Raw genomic sequence first — 21,849 nt, 5'->3', positions numbered from 1 at the left:
AGAATAGATTCAATGGACTGAAGGACCTTTTTTGCACTGTTGACTACAGGAAGTAAAAATACTGTCTATAGACTTCTAGGAAGGTAATCTTTTAAAATATTTTACATTCCTTTGAGAAGCATTGACCTTGAATTCTCAGTGGATTAATAGCTCTTGAAATAATTGGCAAGGAAATGTCAGTGTGACTTTCAACACAAAAATCATGATTACTTTAACACTTTAGACAAAACAGTCAAAATATTGCAACTCCTTGTGAGTTTAGACTACAATTAGTGCTAATTTTTGTATCAACATTTAGGAAAAGAATGATAAAGCTATAAAGAAATGGTTTGAATAAATAATGGTAAAGACCATACTTGGCTACAAGGCAAAGGAGAAAGTGCAAAATGTGCTTGTAAGCACAAAATGGTATCAAGTTGGACCCCAAGATAACAAGGTGTAAAACTGGAATGAACCTGAGATAACAAGGTGCAGAGCTGGATGAACACAGCAGCCCAAGCAGCATCATAGGAGCAGGAAAGCTGATGTTTTGAGCCTAGACCCTTCTACACCCAAAACACCAGCTTTCCTGCTGCTATGATGCTGCTTGGCCTGCTGTGTTCATCCAGCTCTGCACCTTGTTATCTCAGGTTGGACCCCAGCACTTTATGTTTTGCTGCATTAATGATCCTATATTTTATACAGTAAGTCACATTTATTGTTACTTGCAGTTAATCAGGATGAGAAGAGACTAGTAAATGGACAAACAAGAAATGGTGGCAGTTGGATAGTTGAGAAGTTCAAGAGGGAGTGAATAGCAGTTGTTAGGCAGCAGACAAAATAGTCCAGGATCATTGAAGCAAATAAGAATAATTCTTTATTACAAGGTTGTCCAAGGATTTCAGTATGTTGGGGAAATTAAAGTGTTGACAATTCAAAGATATTCCAACATTTTTATAACCATAACCTGGACTTATTCAAATATAGTTGCATTCACATCATTATTTTCTTATGGATGTAAAACCTGTGGATGTAAAATTGTAAATAGACTCAGCAGAGCATCGTTTGGTAGCACTCTTGTCTCTGGTTCAGGTTGTAAATTAAAATCCCGCGCCAGGACGTGAACAAGGTTGACACACCAGTGTAGTACTGAGGGAGGACTGCACTATAAATGCAAAATACTGTGGACAGTGGAAATCTGAAATAATAACAGCAACTACTAGAGAAACTCAGCAACTCTGGCAGCATCTACAGAGAAAGAAGCAGAGTTAATATTTTGAGTATAATATTGTTTTTCAGTGCCATACTATCCAAGATATGATTTTTTTGATGATGATGTTAAACCAAACTGTGTCTGCTGGCTCAGGCGGATGTGAAATATCCAATGGTGCTTTTTTTAAACAGAAGAGTAGGGGAATTTGCTGCAGTGTTCTGGCTGGTAATTATCCATTGATCAAGATCACTGAATCAGATTATCTGGTCGTTATCACATTGTTGTTTGTGGGAGTGTGCTATTTACAATTTGGCTGGCAGTTTTCTGATCAGTAACCATATCTCAGAAACAAAAACAAAGTTGCTGGAAAAGCTCAGCAGGTCTGGCAGCATCTGTGGAGGAGAAAACAGAGTTAATGTTTTGGGTTCTGAGGAAGGGTCACTGGACCCGAAACGTTAATTCATTTTTCTCCTCCACAGATGCTGCCAGACCTGCTGAGCTTTTCCAGCAACTTTGTTTTCATTCCTGATTTACAGCGTCCTGCAGTTCTTTTGATCCTTACCATATCTCAGAAGGACTTCATTGCTTATAAAGGGCTTTGGGATGGTTTGAGCATTACAAAAGTGTAAATCATTATGTTTTACATTGCAATGTTATGCTGTCTGGATCATCACATTATACATACTTGTATAAGTTTATGTCTAAGGCTAGTATTTTAAACCTAAATAAGGTAAACTATGTGGGCTTGAAAATTGTGTTAGCTGAAGTGAGCCAGTATCCAAGGGAATAGATCAAGAGATGCAGTGGAAGACATTTAAGAGGAATATTTCAAATACTCCGTATAAATATATTCCCACTATAACTAAAAAATCAAAAAGGAGGACAGACCATCGATGTTAACTAAGTAAGTTAGGGAAAGCCTCAGACTTAAAGACAAGCATATAACTGTACAAAGACAGTAGCAGATCAGGTGATTGGTCAGAATATTAAGAATGGTAGGAAGTAGCTGAGTATGAGACAAAGGTAGCTAGGAATATGAAAACAGATAGCAAGAGTTTGAAAAGGAAAAGAGAGAGAAAAGTGAGTGCTGGTACTCCACAAGTGAGAATAAGGTATTCGTAGGATATAATAAGGAAATAGTGGATGAATAGCACATATATTTTATTTTTGACTTCATTACAGAGACTATATAGACTAAAGCATATAGGGAGAGAGGAACTGAGCAAAATTACAATCATGAGGGAAGGGGCACTAAACAATCTAATGGAGATTGACAAGTCTCCGGATGCAAGTAGGCTTCATTCTAGACTCTTAAAAGATGTAACTAATAAAGTAATAGATATATTATTAATTTTCCAAAAATACCTAGATTTAAAAATATGTCCATCAAACTGCAAACGAGCAATTGTAAACCCCTTTGAAATAATTCCACAGAGGCTGGCATCCTGTCACTAAATCACCCACTGATTTACAGGTAAAAAGTCCTTGTCACTGAGTTGGAGACAATAAGAACTGTGGATGTTGGGAGCCAGAGTCTATAGATATGAGGCTGGAAAAGCTCAGCAAGTTAGAAGGCATCAGACGAGCAGGAAAGTCAATGTGAGTCCTGATGAAGGGTTTCAACTGGAAACGTTGACTTTCCTGCTCCTCTGATGCTGTCTGACCTACTGTGGTTTTATAGCCTCACACCTATAATCCTTGACACTGATCCAGCTTTCTCAGAGCCAGCTCTTGGAGTGAACAGAAAGCTTTGACACTCCTGTTTATATCTGTCAGCCAAGGATCCTTGATTGGACCAGAATAACAGCCCCAATCAGAAAACTCATACTCTATGAAATTCATTTGGCTGAACTTGTTAAAATCACTACATCCCTTCCGCTCTGAGTCTGAAGCTATAGGCTAGTTCATTTTTTTTATAGCTTCACCTGGGATGTTTTAGCACTGGGTCAGGTTCCTTCAAATATGCCTCTGATATAGGTGGCGTGTAACACACAGTAGTTCGCCCCTTGTGCCCGGAGTATCTCTGAAGAAATATTCCTCTTCTTAAGAAGGCGAAGGATCAAGGCAGCGATGTCCTCTGTGCCCATTTCAGATTCTGAAGTACCTTCAATGCTTGACAGAAAGAGAGAATCCACCTGTTCTGGAACAGTTGGAAAGACAGTCAAAGAGGCGGGCATATTTTACTCCCACACCATTTGTGAGTTTGCAGCTTTTGTATGGTCCACATGCTTATTCAGGACTGTTCCACTCACCTGAACTTTATACATCACCGAACCTGACATTGATCAACCATGCTTCTTACCCATGGTTCCTATATCAAACTTAATCCCCTGAAGTAAACTATCTGTCTTGCTTAGTGGAGTCTTGTGTTCAGCCCAGGCATTCCTGATGCCATTTCACCCTCCCCCCGTGTCCAGGAAGGTCAGATTTAACCTGTGGAGTCTTTTTCCCATTACTAACTCTGCTGGAGCTATCTCTGTAGTTGCATGAAGCATGGTCCTGTAATCAAATAGGAACTGGGACAGTTTGATATCTAATGAAGCTGTAGGTTGTTTCTTTATGCCTGCCTTCAAGGTTTGGACTGCTCTTTCTGCCAGACCATTGGATGGTGAATGGTATGGAGCTGCCCTTATATGATGAATGTGGTTCAATTTTAGAGAATACTCAAACTCCCTGCTGGTAAACAATTGCTTATTATCTGTGACCAACATGTCTGGGATCTATTTATTGCAAAAGATGCATGCAGTTTTTTTTATCATTATTCCTGTGTTTGACGAATGAATTCTATGCCAGCCACTTTGAGTGGGAGTTGGCAATGAGTAAGCACATTGAACCCATGAAAGGTCTTTCATAATCAGGCTTTACCTTCCATTCCCATGAATGTGGGAGAGCTGCTGGTGGTAATTTTTGTCCCTGTTGACACTCTGGGCTCTGCCCCCCAGTGCAGCTATGTCTGCATCCATTCCTGGTCACCAGCCATAACTGCTCACCAACATCTTCAACTTGGAAACCCCTGGATGACTCGGGTGGAGTTCAGCCAGTACCTGGTGGCGATCTTTGCTCAGGACAATTTTTCTCCCTACAATGGAATGCCATTCTTTACTGTGATCTCGTCTCTCCTCATTCCAAAAAGATTTTAATTCTGATTGTGACAGCACACTTATTATGAGAGCCCACTGCTGAATTCAACCTAAAACTATGGGCAGCATGGCCTTGACCTCTTTAAGCAGATCTAGCAGGGGATTGTGTTCAATTATTATTACAAATTTACATCCATAATGCTATGTGAGGAACTTCCTGACTCCAAATATGACTGGCTAAGCTTCTTTTCCTATCTGGGCGTAATTACACTGTGCACTAGCCAAAGCCCTAGATGCATATACTATTGGGTGTTCCTCTCCATTGGACCACCCATGGGCTAATATTATCCCAGTGCCATGCAAGGGGCTTTGCACGTCAATATTAGATTTCACTTGGGATCATAGTATATCTCAGAGGATGATAGTTGTTTCTTCACTTCTCTGCAAGCTATGAATTGGCTACATGACCATTTCCGAAGCTGACACCTTTTTTAAGAGTTGTTGCAAAGGTGCCAAGATGGAGACTGGTTATGTGTGAACTTTTTGTAATAGCTCACCAGCCCAGGGAAAGACTTAAGCTCCAGTATGGATGGGAGCCGTGGCACCTTTTGATTGCCCTCATCCTCCAAACAGTGTAACCCAGCCTTGTTGAATCTGTAGCTAAAGTAGGTCAATGGAGTACCTGGAATACGTATTTTTCCATTCTAAGGCATACACCCATCTGGGGAGAAATGTCTAAGGATTATGTCCAAGTTTTCAAAGCGTTCGTTATTGGTCTTCCCTGTTATTAGCACGTCATCTAGATAAATGGCAAACTGGGGTAGACCTTGTAAAATGTTCTCCATCGTCCACTGAAAAATGGCATATGCTGACAACACTCCAAGTGGCAGTCTTGTACATTGGTACAAGCCCTCATTGGTATTAATTGTAGCAAACTAGTGGGAATCTTCATCTAACTGCATCTGCAAGTATACATAGCTCATGTCCAGCTTCATGAAGGAAAGTCCTCCTCCCAGCTTTGCGTAAAAATCCTCTATGTGAGGGATTAGATATTTATCCAGTTGTGAAAAATGGTTTACCAGTTCAAAATCCCCGCAAGGCAAACTGACCTGTCAGGCTTCACAACAGGCTGCCCATTCCGCAAACTGGATTGGTTAGAGAAATAAGAAAAGAAAATAGTTACATTATAGCTATGCACTGAGACCATACATTATAGAAAAACCAAGAAGCAAAGTTAAAAAGACATCACTGTCTCTCTCCAAAGGCTGTCCGTAGCAGATCAATGCTGGAGGTTTCTACGTGGTCTGACTGCTGACTGCTCCCATGGTCAGTGTTCGACCGCTATCCCCATTCATTCAACAGGCGCAAGCTCCTTCCGATGTTTGCATGTGGCCTCTATCTGGCTCTGCCAGGAACACTCAAAATGATTCACACTTTCATGGATGCTTCTCCTTCATTTTGGCTATCTTGGGAAAGAGGTGACAGAAGTTTTATTTAACCTATTCAGAGATGTTATTACACTCCTCTGGAGCAGGTGGATTTGAACCTGAACCTTCTGGTCCAGTGAGGTTGGAAGTTTACCATTACACCACAAGAGGGCTGCAAAGTCCGGTCATAAACATGTGCTTTCAATTCAATTCTGAGCTGTTTTACTTCTGGTCCTGTTGTGACTGTTGGTTTGTTTACTTACTCTATTTAACCTACTTGTGCACTGTTGCAGGTAAACTCTGAGCTAAAAGTTTTGCTGATGGCTCAGTGGACAAACTTTCCAAATATGTGGTGCTAAGCCATAGGATAGAAGTCTCAGTAACCTTGATCAATGGAAGGAACATTCATCTCGGTTTCTCACTCTGAATCACGGTGTAATAGTTTATGTTGTGTGTGTCTGCTTGGTGAGGATTGGGTCCAGCTCAAATACAATACACTGTTTGGTTAAATTTGCATTGATAGTCAAGACCATGCAAGAAAATGGCCACTTCAGTGATACTGAAGGACTAGTGACTTCATTGGTACTGTACCTCCATGAAAGTAAACACCTGCCAGACAGGGGAAAGACATCTGAAAACAACTTTTAAAAGCCAGTTACACTGTATGTATTTGTATTTATCACAGGATTAGCCTGCCCAGACATCAGTTACAAACTTCAATCAACCCTGGAAGATGACTGGTTTGAATCTGGTGGAACCCAAGAACAGATGCTTCTTCTTTTCCTTTTCATTCAATACTGGGATGACTTTCACTTTGAGCTGTTGGATGTAATAGGTATTTCCATGAAGCCTGATCTGTGAGCTTATAGTATCATTTGTATTTATATCATTGACACATTATAAAAAAAAGACACAAATAATTAAGGTGACAAAACTGGCTTTCACTCTTACTTTCCTTCTTATCACTGCAGTGCTGTTAATTATATTCTGTACATTTGAAACTTTAAGGAAACATAGATACTATTGTTGGTGAAACTCGCGCCTTGGATTTGCAACTGTTACGTCCAACTGTTTGCTATTTGGATTTCCATTTGCATAACGATAATAAAACTTTGGCCTCTTCAAAAGAGTTGTCTTTCGTGAGAATTTTCAATGTTCTTCTTTTGCGAACAGGGGGCCAGAAAACTATTGTTGAACATCTGGACCAGATTCTTCATTATAATAAAGATGTTGTGAGGAAATCAATTCAACCTGTGCTCCATCAAGTCTTGGATGAGTGCTTACATTTCAAAAAGGTATCAGAAGCTAACTCTGAAGATATAGGGCTTTTGGTTAGCTGTTGGCTATTATGAACTAAGAACATATTAACCTGATGCTTTGTAATAAATACAGACTTTAGATTTCATCTGGTATTTCCTTGTAATGTTTTCTGTCAATATCACATCGCAGAGTGTCCTGACTATGAATCATAATCCTGGATCATCGAGGGACAAGGTAACTTTTAATTACTGTATGTGTTTTCTTAAGCAAAGACTGAAATAACCAAAATGACTGTGAATCTAAGTTCAGTTGCTGTCTTGAGTGAGAGATCTGGAATGTTACAGCTGACAAGGTGTCAAGGAGGCTTTGAAAAGATGGACTTAAAAGGGAGAAAATGAACTACAAACTGGATTCCAGCCTCCTGGGAGTTGTTTCAGATTACCTCGCTTTTCAACATTGACTGTCTATGTTGTCATGTGAATAATGGCCACATCATTGGTATGATTTTTTGGAGAAGAGAGAAGAATTTGCTAAAATGCCTGATCCACTCTGGATATCTATATGACCCTCTTTAACATTAATTGAATAAATCTGATTGTTCAAGGGCTAATATTAGAAAAATGGCTTTGTGAATGCTGCTGGATTGTTATAAAAACCCAACTAATTCACGAATGTCCTCAAAGAAAATCTATGACTTTCTGTCTGATCTGGCCTAGTAATGATTCTAGATACACCATGTGGATAATGTCATCAGCTAAGTTACAAGCCAGCACCATATATAACCTTTCTTTTATATCCCTATGATCCCAAAAAATGCACTCCTTTGAAACAGTTCCTTGCATATTAAACATTCTATTTGATTTTTCAAATTTGAGAACAGGAACACTTTGTAATTGCTGTGAACTCGTGGCTATTTAACTTTTTTTCTCTGTAGAGTCAGAGGAAAATACAGACTGCAGCCACTGTCATCTGTGATGCCATTCACAGTGTATTGTCAAGCAGTACGAATCGTGATTTTAGAGCCAAGTCACTACAGCTCCTGAAGGTAAGCATGGGGTGCACTATGATTAGCAAATAATGTGCATAACTTTAAGCAGCAAAGGTGGTACTGAGACAAACATAAACTGCACCATACCTTCTATAAAAGCGCAAAGCATCATATCAGTTTCTTCAAAGCATTGTGTCTCATGTTTTGACAAGATAAGGTGCTTCTTTACAGTACCAGGTCAAAAAAACAAGTTGGCATAATCCTGGATAATAAAATGTGAGGCTGGATGAACACAGCAGGCCAAGCAGCATCTCAGGAGCACAAAAGCTGACGTTTCGGGCCTAGACCCTTCATCAGAGAGGGGGATGGGGAGAGGGAACTGGAATAAATAGGGAGAGAGGGGGAGGCGGACCGAAGATGGAGAGTAAAGAAGATAGGTGGAGAGAGTATAGGTGGGGAGGTAGGGAGGGGATAGGTCAGTCCAGGGAAGACGGACAGGTCAAGGAGGTGGGATGAGGTTAGTAGGTAGGTGGGGGTGCGGCTTGGGGTGGGAGGAAGGGATGGGTGAGAGGAAGAACCGGTTAGGGAGGCAGAGACAGGTTGGACTGGTTTTGGGATGCAGTGGGTGGGGGGGAAGAGCTGGGCTGGTTGTGTGGTGCAGTGGGGGGAGGGGACGAACTGGGCTAGTTTAGGGATACAGTAGGGGAAGGGGAGATTTTGAAACTGGTGAAGTCCACATTGATACCATATGGCTGCAGGGTTCCCAAGCGGAATATGAGTTGCTGTTCCTGCAACCTTTGGGTGATATCATTGTGGCAGTGCAGGAGGCCCATGATGCAGTTCCCATTATCTCTGATACTATTTTAACCTCACTGCGTCGCCACCTATACTCTCTCCACCTATCTTCTTTACTCTCCATCTTCGGCCCGCCTCCCCCTCTCTCCCTATTTATTCCAGTTCCCTCTCCCCATCTCCCTCTCTGATGAAGGGTCTAGGCCCGAAACGTCAGCTTTTGTGCTCCTGAGATGCTGCTTGGCCTGCTGTGTTCATCCAGCCTCACATTTTATCTTGGAATTCTCCAGCATCTGCAGTTCCCATTATCTCTTGGCATAATCCTGAATGGGCCAAATGAGCGGTTTCAAATCTATTACTTAATATTCTGTCAATTGTGTTGAGTTACCATTGAGGCACTGCAACAATTGCAGTTCTACCATGCTACTCCACTGCACTACTTGTATCCATCATTCATTTTCATTACTTAAAAACCTAAATGATTGCCGATGTAACAATTTAAAAGATGTTTGTTATTGACTTTCTAGGTCTCAAACACCCAAGAAATTAAGATATCACTTCAGAATACTCTACAGAATATCATCCAGAATAGATTTCTCCTGAGCAGAGTCTGTGACACGAAGCGAGTATGTTCTTACATAACTTGAGAATTGATTCTGTCTGAGTGATTCAGAAGACCCAATTTGTTGGAATGGTTTCCTGGATGTTTCATGAGCATACTATGATTTGTTTGTACTATTCCAAAGTGATATTCTTTGGTTATTTGTGCATTAAAGGGGTAAACAGAATGAAAAACTGCATGATCCTGAGAAAGCCAACAGCTTCTATAACATTATCTCAAAATTTTATTCAATCTTCGCACTTACATCATTCAATAAAAAGTTTCTGAGACGCTCATTATGCTGGGCCATTAAAGTTGATATTGTGATTGATTCCAGTTGGATTTAGCTGTATAGGATTAACATTGTTTTTTTTTGGCTTAAGATTCATTCAGGAGATGGTGACCGGGTGCTATCTAACACTGACTCGATTGCCCCAGAGACCAGTCAAGGCAGTCTGTATGGCGCAGACAAATCTCAGAAAATCCATACTGAGCTTGATGGTTCCGAATCAGGTAGAGGCTCATTTAGAACAAAATTCTTGATCCATTGTGTGTCAGTGACCTTTGCTTCTGAATACTATAGTCCTCGTCTCTCTATTTTAGATTTCACTACTGCTTTATACTTTTTGAATCTTTGCATCTCTGTATTCGAGGTCACGTTGCTGTTATGTATGTACTTAACTATATGGCTTATCAATACCCGGCCAAAATATATGTTATAAAATATGAAAGCTTGCAGTTCCTTTTTCTGTGTCCTGTTCCCCACCACTTCTTCAGTGGCTCCTGGTTTCTACCCATACACCAGAATCTCTGAAGTCTGCAGTGGAGGCCGGGATGTTAGCTGCCTTCAAGGCAGAGATTGACAAATTCTTGATCTCACAAGGAATCAAGGGCTACGGGGAGAGTGCAGGGAAGTGGAATTGAAATGCCCATCAGCCATGATTTAAATGGCAGAGTGGACTTGATGGGCCGAATGGCCTCACTTGCACTCCTATGTCTTATGGTCTAAGTCCCTAAGCTTCTATATTTGACATCATTCAAGCTCTTATTTACATGAAATAAAATCACCTGAAAAATTTTCAAACTCTGACTGTACCCTGGTGACATCCAGCCTTCTGATCACTCCACTGCCTTTTTATTATCAGATATCCAGAGTTGAATGAATCAAAATATCCTTCAATTAACCATGCCTTTCACCTCCACCAGGAATTCAATCTTCCAGACAACAATATTTCCCATTCTCTGGCCACTGTCTCTGGCAAAATTCAAAGATTTTGTGCCTTATTTGACTTGAGTTGAATTTCTTTTCTAATACCATTTTCTCCCCTCTTTGTAATATGACCTCGCTGCATCCCTGCTTCTGCTCATCTGTTGCTGAAACCCTGAACCGTATTTTTCTTGCCACTGTTCTTAACAATTCCAATGCTTCCTTGCCAGCTGGCTGTCATTTGCCTACCACAAATGTAGGCTCAACCGAAACTTCACTGCCTGATTTCCTCATAAATAAAGTGCTAGTGTAAACAGGATGGCAAGTGGTGCAACATCGTTTTTAGGCCATGATTTCATGACCACTTCATTTGCATCAAACCAGAGCCATAAAATCCACCATACTGTGTGGAATTTCAGAATCAGATCATTCCTACAAACAGAAGTGCAGGAATGAACAGTGGAGATTAGGAAATTAATTAAATTCTAGAGTTTTTTAACATTTCAGTAATTTTAAGCTCAGAAGATTACAAAGATAAGTATAAAATAAGGACTTTAACTGATACCCTTTTCAACGTTTAGTGGAAGCTTTGAGAAGGCACTACTAGAATGCAAATTATTTTTATTATATACAATATTGTTTTTTGCAGATCTATCATTCACACTGTCAGGTTTGGACAGTCTACATTGGAATGTTGAATCTCCAAAATTGACAGTAGAAACTGACTCTGGTTCTGACAACATTGAACAAAAAATAGGTGCAAAGAAAAGACAGCTGGAAGCATCTGGAATGAAGCTCAGTGCAAATTTCCATAGCAGTCCTTTAAAAAACACAGGGGAAGAAGCGTACAAACACCCAAGGATGGAAAATCTTAACGCTAGCCATACCTCTTTGCTGAAAACAGATATGCAGGTCTCAGCACCATTCTCAACAGGATTAACATCTGAGATGACTGGCTCCTTTGGGGTTCAGTGCAGTACAATGAGCAGTGAGCAGACAGTCAGTGGAAGGACAACTGATGATAAGGTACGTGATTGTACCCAGCATTTGGATCCTAGTTTATTTTCATGGAAATTGATATCTTTTGCTCAAGCAAACACTTGGTAAATGTGGAAACCCATCACTATATTTATGCTATAAGACCTGGAACCCAAAGTTTGAGTTCAAAATCCACCACAGTATGTCATGAATTTTAAGCAGATAAATCCAATAATTTGAGCAAAGTTGGTTCATTAACGTTCTACAAAGAAAGAAACCTCTCATTCCAACTTTGTGTACTATACATGTAAGGTACTCATGATGTCTCACAGACTTCTAAAATGACTAATTATAACAATAGTTGTTATGAAGATTTAATGTTTTCTTGAGGCAGCTGGGGATAGACAACAAATGGCTGCATTGTCGTTGTGCACCTTGTGAAATAAAAAAATCAATAAATACGTAACCACTAATGCAAGGCACAAGGTTGCCAACAACAGCAACATATTTATATACTGCCTTTTACATAAAAACATCCCAAGGCACTTCATGTAAACGTTAAAAATCTGAGTATGACTTTGAGATATTAGGTCAGATGACCAAAAGCTTCCTAAAAGTGGTCAGTTTTAAGTAATGCCTTAAAGATTGAAACTCCACCTTGGCTTCCTCCTGAGGTCCCAGCACCACAAGTACAATTCTTCAGCCATTTTGATTCCTCCACATGATTTCAAAAAATGGCTGAAGGTAGTGGCAATTGCAAAGGCCCAGACATATTCCAGCAATCGCACTGAAAACTTGCGCTCCAGAATTAGCCATGTCCCTAGTCAAGCTATTCTAGTGCAACATAGCTCTGGCATCTACTTAGCAAATCCAACCTCACCAAGTACCACCCTACCAGCGTACTCTCAATCATCAGCAAAATGGTGGAAGATGTTATTGACAGTGCTATCAAGCAGCACTTGCTCAGCAATAACCTGTTCAATGGTACTCAGTTTGGATTTCACAATGGCAACTCACCTGTTGTCATCTTTGCAGTCTTGGTCCAAACATGAACTAAAGAACTAAACTTGAGGTGAGATGAGAATGACTGTCGTTGACATCAGGCAACAACTGACTAAGAGTGACTTCAAGGAATCCTAGCAACAGGGCCATACTTTCCACTGATTGGAATCATACCTCGTACAAGACCAATTGTCTCAGTCCCAGCACATTGTTGCACGAGTTCCTTAGGGTAGATATTTTCTAACCAACCTGTTCAGAGATGTTATTGCATATCCCTGGAACAGATGGGACTGAATTTGGGACTCCTGGCCCAGAGGTAAATCATTTTCACAATAATCCTGCATTCTTCAGTGATGGAACAGATTTGGAAGGTGACAGTATAATCAATAACTTTGGAGAGGAAAGGTGGGGTTAGAGATGGGATGATAATTTTCAAAAATGATGGGGTTGACGAAGTTTTCAAGGGGATGACATTGGCTTAAGGATAGAGGAACCACAGCTAAAGTGTGAGAACCATTTATAATATTACAGTGGAACAGAAGGGGAAGTTGGGTGAACAGCAATTTATTGACAACATGATCAAGAGAATAGGGGATGGGTTTCACGGACAAGATAAGCCCAGTGTCAGTATGAGTGGAGAAAGGAAAGAAATAAAAGAAAGATGTGAGCCAAGATTTAGAGACCGCATGGCTGAAAGACTGTTGCTGGAATTTAATTGGCAGATCTTGCACGGTTTTTTCTGTATAGAATAATTACTCTGATTGTCCAGCAAAAATCACATTCCCCATTTAGGCACTAGTTACCTGATTAAGTTATCTGAATCCAAATGCTTTCTACCACCAAGCAACACATTCACTAAAATAATCATAAAATAATAGTAAGAATTATTTCATTGGTGAGATGTGGTTTGAAAATTAATAGAATGAGCATAAGATAACTTTATTCCACATTGAAATATGGAAACAGAAGCCGGCCATTCAGCTCCTCCAGCCTTATCTGAAATTTAATGAGATCTGGCTGATTTGTGACCTAATTCCTGATACCTGCCTTTGGTCCATATTCATAATACCTGTGCTTAACAAAAATGTATCTATCTCAGATTTAAAACAAACAACTGATCTGGCACCAACTGCTATTCCTGTGTCATCATCAGGGAATCAAAATATGAAATGTTTTCTGGTAATTGTAGAATGTGTGTTGGTTCCTGCCATAATGACGATACTGTTTCCCTGTTTTCTTGTTTGCAGGAGGAATATCTCTGGCGTCAGGAAGTTTCCAATTTGTCTGATTGGGCACACTGATTTCCACTAGATTAAATGCGTCCCTCAGACCATCAATCCAAATAAGATAGAAATGAGTATTAACAATGGCAGTGTAAAAATCATAAACAATTTGAAATAGCAATAACAAATAAGTTTTACTAAGTGTATCACAAAGCAAAAGGGAAAATTTATAAAATAAAGTTGTTTCTGTGTAATAAGAGTTTTTTACGCTTAATATTGTTCTATATTCTAATCTAGCTGAGGGTGACATGGTGAGGATTAGAAACCAGTATATCATGTTTCTTCACTGCAATTTTAATCAAGTGTCCTATTGACAGTCAGTCTTGAGAAGGTACCACAAGAATACAGTTTACACTGCATCATTCTTTTACAGAAACAGATGTCCTTTGCCAAACTGCACATCACAAAAGAGCTACCTGAATAGGGATCAAAACTATTCACATTAAATCATTTTGTTGTAAAGAAGAACAGAAGCATCCACTTGTTTTAAGACTGAGACAGAGTTTTTCCAGTTTTGCTGCTATTTAATTTGCTCTAGTTTATACCTCTTACATGTTCATTGCTTTCTTTTTCCCACAATCTCTTCATTGTTAAAATATAATCACTAACATTTTATGGGAATCTATCCCACAGTGTGACACCATTAGAAGTTCCTTCAGTAAAAATGTTCCTGAACTGTAATCCATACCTAATCCTACCTGAACTTTTGTTTTGTGGGGAAATCTTTGCTGTGAATCTGCATCTCCGTTTCCCAGCACACTAGGCAAATATTTTCTGCATGCCTTGACTGAAGTGAAATTAACTTACTGCATCTAACAGCACCTCATGTAGGGAGGATTTCATTTCTCAATGTATTAATAACCTGACATTTGTTAAGCTTGCACTGGGGACCATAATTTTTTAAAAATGGCCACAGCAACTCTTCATTTCTGATCCAATCAAAGCTCATTTCTCATTCATTGCTTTCATCTCTCTTTAGAGAAGTTTGGCTTATCAGCTTGGGAATTCCGACAACTGGAACTTATTTCTAAACTATGTTGTGGTCGAGTATGGAAGCTTGGGTTTTATTTATATCTTCACTGATATTCTGGTTATGCTAGAAAAGATAATTATAAACATGGGAAAAGGAAAACAAAAGCACTACATTATTGAGTTTTATATTTAGCCAACAGCACAATCTTGCATGTCTTTTCTCTCAGAATCAACTTTTCAAAAATTAAGGCATTCTTTACAATTTACCATTGGAACTCTGGGAATTGTTATACAAAATCCTTGCTAGTTGGTTTCTTGTAGCCGGCTGAACATGTATCATTTCTTTGTGTTCTACATTGTTCTGTTGTGCCTTGTCCAAATGTACTTTGATGAGCTTTTGTACCATCCAGTTTCACATGGATTCACTTCCCAACAATTAACTGGAGCAAACCAAGTCTTCAAGAATGACATCACGCACTGTGGTCAATGTACAGCTTCTCAGATGTTTCTGTTTGTTGTTGTTTTTACTTTTCCTGGTTAGGTTTTGGTGAAGTTCTCCTCTGTGCAGTGATGACAACGTGTTGACCACAAAATCTTTTTTTTTTCAAGGTCTCACACAAACTTGCCTTTGGATTATCTGAAAAGACTTCAGTTTGGGTACTGGCACAAAGGTAATGATTGCTTTTCTACCACTGGCAACTTCAATTTCCTTAGCAGCTGTAATATTCAGCTCTCAGTCAGAATTCATTTCTAAGCTCCGAATTTGGCTGACTTTTATACATCAAGGTGGCACAGTGGCTCAGTGGTTAGCACTGGTGCCTCACAGTGCCAGGGACCTGGGTTTAATTACACCCTCATGCAACTGTCTATATGGAGTTTGCACATTCTCCTGTGTCTGTATAAGTTTCCTCCAGGTGCTCTGGTTTCCTCCCACAGTCCAAAGATGCGCAGATTATGTCGATTGGTCATGCTAAATTGCCTGTAGTGTCCAGGGATGTGCATGTTAGGTGGATTGGCCATGGAAGATGCAGGGTTGGGATAGGTAAGGGGAGTGAGACTGGATGGAATGCTTGTTCGTGCGGACTTGTTGGGCTGAATGGCCAGTTTTCACACTGCATGAATTCTATTCTATGGATTAGGCTTCATGACTTTGGCCCTGCTGCTAAACATGGCCTGTCTCATGTAATTAACTTGACCCCAAGCATTGGAAACATGAGGAAGCATCAAACAGGTTAGACTTATATCTACTGGAGTTCAGAACAATAAGAGGTGACTTGATTCTAACAAATAAGATCCTGAGGGATCTTGACAGAGTGGATGTGGAGAGGATATTTCCTCTTGTAGGAGAGTGTAGAACTAGCATCACTGTTTACAAATAAGATGTCACCCATTTGAGACAGAGATAAAGATAATTTTTTTTCTCATAGAGAGTCATGAGACTTTGGAACCTCCTTCCTCAAAAGATGGTGCAAGCAGATTTTGATCTTTTTTTAAGGCAGAAGTAAATAAATTCTTGATAAGCAAGGGGTGATAGAATATTGGGGTAGGTGGGAATGTGGAGTAATCAGATCAGCAATGAGCTAATTAAATGGCAGAGCAGGCTTGATGAGCTGACGGCCTGCTCCTAGTTCATATGTTTATAACTGGAAATTTTGAGGATCTGTTTTGAAAAATTATAGTGACTGCCTACTTATCCTATGTATTGCAAAGACATACGTATTATACTTAATTATACACACTTATTATTTCGCTTTTACCCTTTCTTAGTTGCTTTGGGGAGCATGGTATTCTGTCTTTTCTTGAACAGTTTGACTATATATGTTATTAAACCTCTTACCACGTATTTCCTGACCACAAATTTTACCTCATTTGTCGTTACAAGTTTTGGTTAGGCTTTCTTGTCAAAGTTTCTCAGTGTCAATTACCGTGTTGACATCGTGTTAAGCCAAATGTCACGTAATAATTTCAGGATCTGCCTTCTTTAGTTTATTTCATGGAGTGAATATTTGAATTTTCTTTCCCAGTTCTATCCTTTCCATGTATAGATAAAAAGGGACCTGTATTCATAGAACATACAACACTACAGCACAGTACAGGCCCTTCGGCCCACGATGTTGTGCTGAGCTTTTACCCTAAACCTAAGGTCTATCTAACCTCTACCGCTACCTTATACCATCATCCATATGCCTTTCTAATAGCAACTTAAATGTCCCTAATAAGGCTGACTCCACTACCCTCTCTGGCAATGCATTCCACGCCCCGACCACTCTCTGAGTAGAGAACCTACCTCCGACGTCTCCCCTATATCTACCTCCTTTCACTTTAAAACTATGTCCCATCATAAAAGCTACCTCCACCCTAGGAAAAAGTCTCTGGCTGTCTGTCTATACCTCTGATAATTTTATACACATCTATCAAGTTACCTGTCATCCTTCGTCGTTCTAAAGAGAAAAGCCCTCGCTCTCTCAACCTTTCCTCGTAAGACCTTCTCTCCATTTCAGGCAATATCCTGGTAACTCTCCTGTGCACCTTTTCTAATGCTTCCACATCTTCCCTGTAATGAGGTTACCAGAACTGGACACAATACTCCAGATGTGGCCAAACCAGGCTTTTGTATAGCTGGAGCATAACTTCATGGCTCTTGAACTCAGTCCCTCTATTAATGGGAGCTAACACACCATATGCCTTCTTAACAACTCTATCTACCTGGGAGGCAGCTCTCAGGGAACTGTGAACATGAACCCAAAGATCCCTCTGCTCCTCCTTACTGCCAAGAATCTTTCCGGTAACCCTGTATTCTGCTTTCAAGTTTGTCCTTCCAAAATGAATCACCTCACACTATTCATGAACTTGCTGCACATAGCAACTCAATACTGGGTGATTCATTTCCAGAACTTGTTAACTTATCACCAGTTTCTCTTCCTTCCCCACAGTTGTGAAACAACCATATTAGGTCTTGTTATTCCAGGGTGAAAGATACTCACTCTGAATTTAGAAACCTAAAGGGACTTATATTTTGTTTTATCTTAATAATTTTGTCCCACTCAAAGCAATATTTTCAAGTCATTCATACTTGGAGAAATACTTTCTTATCCCCACTTTTAGCTTGCTATCGTCATATGACTTTTGGTTAACTCATTTTCAGTTTAGAAATGGTAGCTATTTAAATGCATTACATGAGAGACGGCTACATTTTATCAAAAATTGGCTAAATGTCAACTTTGGCGTGTTTCATAAAGGATTTCTCTCTGTGACCTGTAGCATGTTTCCCCAGCTTCTCCACAGCTCACCTCAATAGCTATGCACCATGCCTGTATGGCACGCTTCCCTCATGCCAATAATGGAAGTACTTGACACTGCGGGAACTCCCAGGGTTCTCGGCACCATGTCCACCACTGTCAGTGCAAAGCTATGCTGGACCACTGGAAGAAATCACAGCGCGAGATCCTATTAACCTAGTTTGAAGTTGTCACTCACGTCAGTACAGTGTCCATGGTCTGGGAAAATGGTCACCATGCTACAAGAAGGGTGATAACCTTTGGTACTCCATGAAGTGAGGTGCGATTTTCCTGTGTGATAATTATCGTAAAGCAGTTAGTAAAGTTTTATGATAACAAAATGTGAGGCTGGATGAACACAGCAGGCCAAGCAGCATCTCAGGATCACAAAAGCTGACGTTTCGGGCCTAGACCCTTTTTATGTTAAATTTTAGAACACAGAAACAGGCCATTTATTCAGCCCAGTTGGTCTGTCTGTGTTTATTCTCCACAAGAATCTTCTCTCACTGAAGAAGGATTGCTAGACTTGAAATGTTAACTCTGCTTTCTTTTCACAGATGCTGTCAGACCTGCTGAGTTTCTTGTTTTTGTTCCTTAATCAACCTGCGCAGAGACGTTATTACACAGCTTTGGCACAGGTGGGACCTGAACCGGATATTCTTGTGCAGAATTAGGGACACTACAACTGTGCCACCGAATTTCTGTTTTGCTTCTTTCACTTAATTCATCTCACCCTATCAGAATCAAGTCCCACCAGACCAAGATACATGTCATTGAATGTCTGAGTAGATTAATTAAAATATCTATCTTCAATGCCTGATATAACAAAGTGTGGAGCTGGATGAACACAGCAGGCCAAGCAGCATCTTAGGAGCACAAAAGCAGACGTTTCGGGCCTAGACCCTTCATCAGAAGTTGGGGATGGGGAGTGGATTCTGAAATAAATAGGGAGGGGGGGAGGTGGACCGAAGATGGATAGAGGGGAAGATAGGTGGAGAGGAGAGTATAGGTGGGGAAGTAGGGAGGGGATAGGTCAGTCTGGGGAGGATGGACAGGTCAAGGGGGCAGGATGAAGTTAGCAGGTAGAAATGGAGGTGCGGCATGAGGTGGGAGGAGGGGATAGGTGAGAGGAAGAACAGATTAGGGAGGCAGGGATGAGCTGGGCTGGTTTTGGGATGCAGTGGGGGAAGGAGAGATTTTGAAGCTGGTGAAATCCACATTGAAACCATTGGGCTGCAGGGTTCCCAAGCGGAATATCATCAGTTGCTGTTCCTGCAACCTACAGGTGGCATCATTATGGCACTGCAGGAGGCCCAGGATGGACATGTTGTCTAAGGAATGGGAGGGGGAGTTAAAATGGTTCACGACTGGGAGGTGCAGTTGTTTATTGCGAACCTGCGATATCTTCAATGCCTTTCTCTTTTCTAACATTCACTTAACTTCCTCTTAGATTTTATCTGTGCTATTTGTCTCAACCAATCGCTGAAGTAGGAAGTCTCATCATGGAGACATTTCAATTACATGATGATCTCTTTACAGCAGTTAAATTTGCTACTCTGAAGCTCACTGTAAAAATTTCTCTGACAGTTGCGAAAAACTGCTACAGTTCTCGTTACCCACAAAAATGTCAGCGGCAGGAACTGAGAATTATAAAATCAGACAGATCACAAAGTCTTTTAATCTGAGTTTGAATATGGCAATTTGTTTTCAGAGATAGCCCTGGTGACCCTGAGAGAGGAAAATCAGATAACTAGTGGAGTTTTCTTGCATTCATCTCATAGGATGTTACACAGAATGAGGTTATTTGGCCCATCGTGAATGCTTTTCGGTAGAGCTATCTAGACCTACTCACGCATTGCCCTTTGTCCATGGTCTGCTTTAGTGACCATGTTCCACTCAAGTCTCCTCTCACCTTACTTAATTCATGCCACCCTACCAACATATACTGATTCCCTTCTGTTTCGTGCACCAATGAGCTTTCCATTAAATTCATCCATACAATTTGCTTCAAGTATGCCACAGGGTGGAGTTGCACATTAAAACCACTTCTGGAGTAATGAATTTCTCAGAGAAATTATGTTTATTACTGTTTATCTTGTATTTATGACCCCTTGGTTTTGAATTATTTTGAATTAACAGCCTAGAAATAGCTTATTTGCCATCGTTTATAACCCTTCTCCAGCCTTTTTACTTAATCACACTCTGTCAATACGTCTTTTTATTCAGTGTTCGAATGTTAGAGATACTAATGGGGGCAGCATAGTAATTAGCACTGCTGCTTTACAGCGCTGGGGACCCGGGTTTGATTCTAATCTTGGGTGACTGTCTGTGTGGAGTTTGCATGTTCTCCCTGTGTCTTTGTGGGTTTTCTCTGGGTGCTCTGATTTCCTCCTACATGCTAAAGATCTACAGGTTAGGTATCCAGGGATGTGCAGGCTAAGTGAATTCGCCATGGCAAATGCTTGGTTACAAGTCTAGAGTGGGTCTGGTTGGGATGTTCTTCGGAGGGCTGGTGTGGGTTCGATGGGCTGAATGGCCTGCTTCCACACTTTAGAGATTCCATGATTCAATTCAAGGCTAATAAAAGAATCCTTGGTCAAAATTCTTCTCTCCCAACCTTCGCTTCGTAAGACAGATCAGTTGGTTCATCTCATCTGATATTAACTGCTTGTCTACATCCAGTGATGAAGGTGTGTTGCAATTCACCCAGACATCCTAAGTTGCTACGACAGGACATACTTTTACATGTTGTATTCTGTGGTATGAAGAGATCTTGTTGGTGGTACTGGCTCCAACGTTCTTTCCATCTCGTAAAGATGTTGCTGAATTAAAACTCAATCTGTCTGGCTGGGTTAAAAACACACTTTCAAAACCACAGTTTCACAGTCAATACTCAGTGCCCCACAGTGCCTTTCCTCCACAGCAGTGTGCAGATGAATTGGAATTGAAAGTAGAAGGAGTGCTGTCTAAGGGCTTCAGGTCCCTGGAGCAATCTTATGATGATGCCACAGAGCTGCACATCACTGAATATAAATAAAACAGCTTGGATAATGTTAGACCACTCCACACCACAGCAGACTGTAATACGAACATGAACACACAATGATTCATACAGTGCAGCAAAAGCCCTATGGTTCATTGAGTCTGCACCAACGTAACAACTGCTGAAAGTGCGCTAATCCCAATTGCTTGCACTTGTCCCATAACCTTGAATGGTGTATTATTTGAAGTACAGCCCCTTTTCCTGAATTCTGTACCTACGTTCTCTTTTTCCAGAGTGAACACCGAAGGGAAGCACTCATTCAACATCTCTCCAATATTCTGCTGCTTTACTCACAGGTTGCCCCTTTGGTCCCCAATGGGTCCTACCCTCTTCTCTTTAACGTAATGTAAGGTATATTTCTCTAGGGCTACAATCTGTCTTGCTGCCTTTGGACTTTCTCAAGCCCTATTCTTCTTCTGAACTGTCCTAGCCATTGAAGGTTTTTTGAACGTTTTGCTTCTACATTTCCCTCTAAAGGGTGCATGTTGGAACTGTATGCTACCCAGGTTATTTTTGAAAGCTCTCCCCATTGCTCTGCTGTAGATTTAACCGCAAAAAGCTGTTCATTGTGAGATGTTTTGAGTATAGGAGGAGGGATGTGTTGTTGCAGGTGTTGTACAGGGCCTTGGTGAGACCACACCTGAAATATTGTGTGCAGTTTTGGTCTCCTTTTCTAAGGATGGATACTCTTGCTCTCGAGGGGGTGCAGCAAAGGTTTACCAGGCTGATTCCTGGGATGGCAGGTC

General features: G+C 40.6%; 1 protein-coding gene across 1 annotated transcript in view; it reads left to right on the top strand.

The window, feature by feature from the left end:
* The window catches only part of LOC125449405 (probable G-protein coupled receptor 75), a 52,381-nt gene extending 38,417 nt beyond the window's left edge, over positions 1-13,964 (top strand). The window contains exons 3-9 of the mRNA XM_059641443.1: positions 6,385-6,534; positions 6,873-6,994; positions 7,894-8,004; positions 9,267-9,365; positions 9,724-9,853; positions 11,197-11,573; positions 13,775-13,964. Of these exons, the coding sequence (XP_059497426.1) occupies positions 6,385-6,534; positions 6,873-6,994; positions 7,894-8,004; positions 9,267-9,365; positions 9,724-9,853; positions 11,197-11,573; positions 13,775-13,828 (1,043 nt within the window). The 3' untranslated portion in view covers positions 13,829-13,964. The remainder of the gene's footprint in view (positions 1-6,384; positions 6,535-6,872; positions 6,995-7,893; positions 8,005-9,266; positions 9,366-9,723; positions 9,854-11,196; positions 11,574-13,774) is intronic.
* Positions 13,965-21,849: the final 7,885 nt, after the last annotated feature.

The sequence above is a fragment of the Stegostoma tigrinum genome, chromosome 42 (genome assembly GCF_030684315.1).
Source record: "Stegostoma tigrinum isolate sSteTig4 chromosome 42, sSteTig4.hap1, whole genome shotgun sequence".
NCBI classification, from domain to species: Eukaryota; Metazoa; Chordata; class Chondrichthyes; order Orectolobiformes; family Stegostomatidae; genus Stegostoma; species Stegostoma tigrinum.
This window is presented reverse-complemented; position numbering and strand designations above follow the sequence as displayed.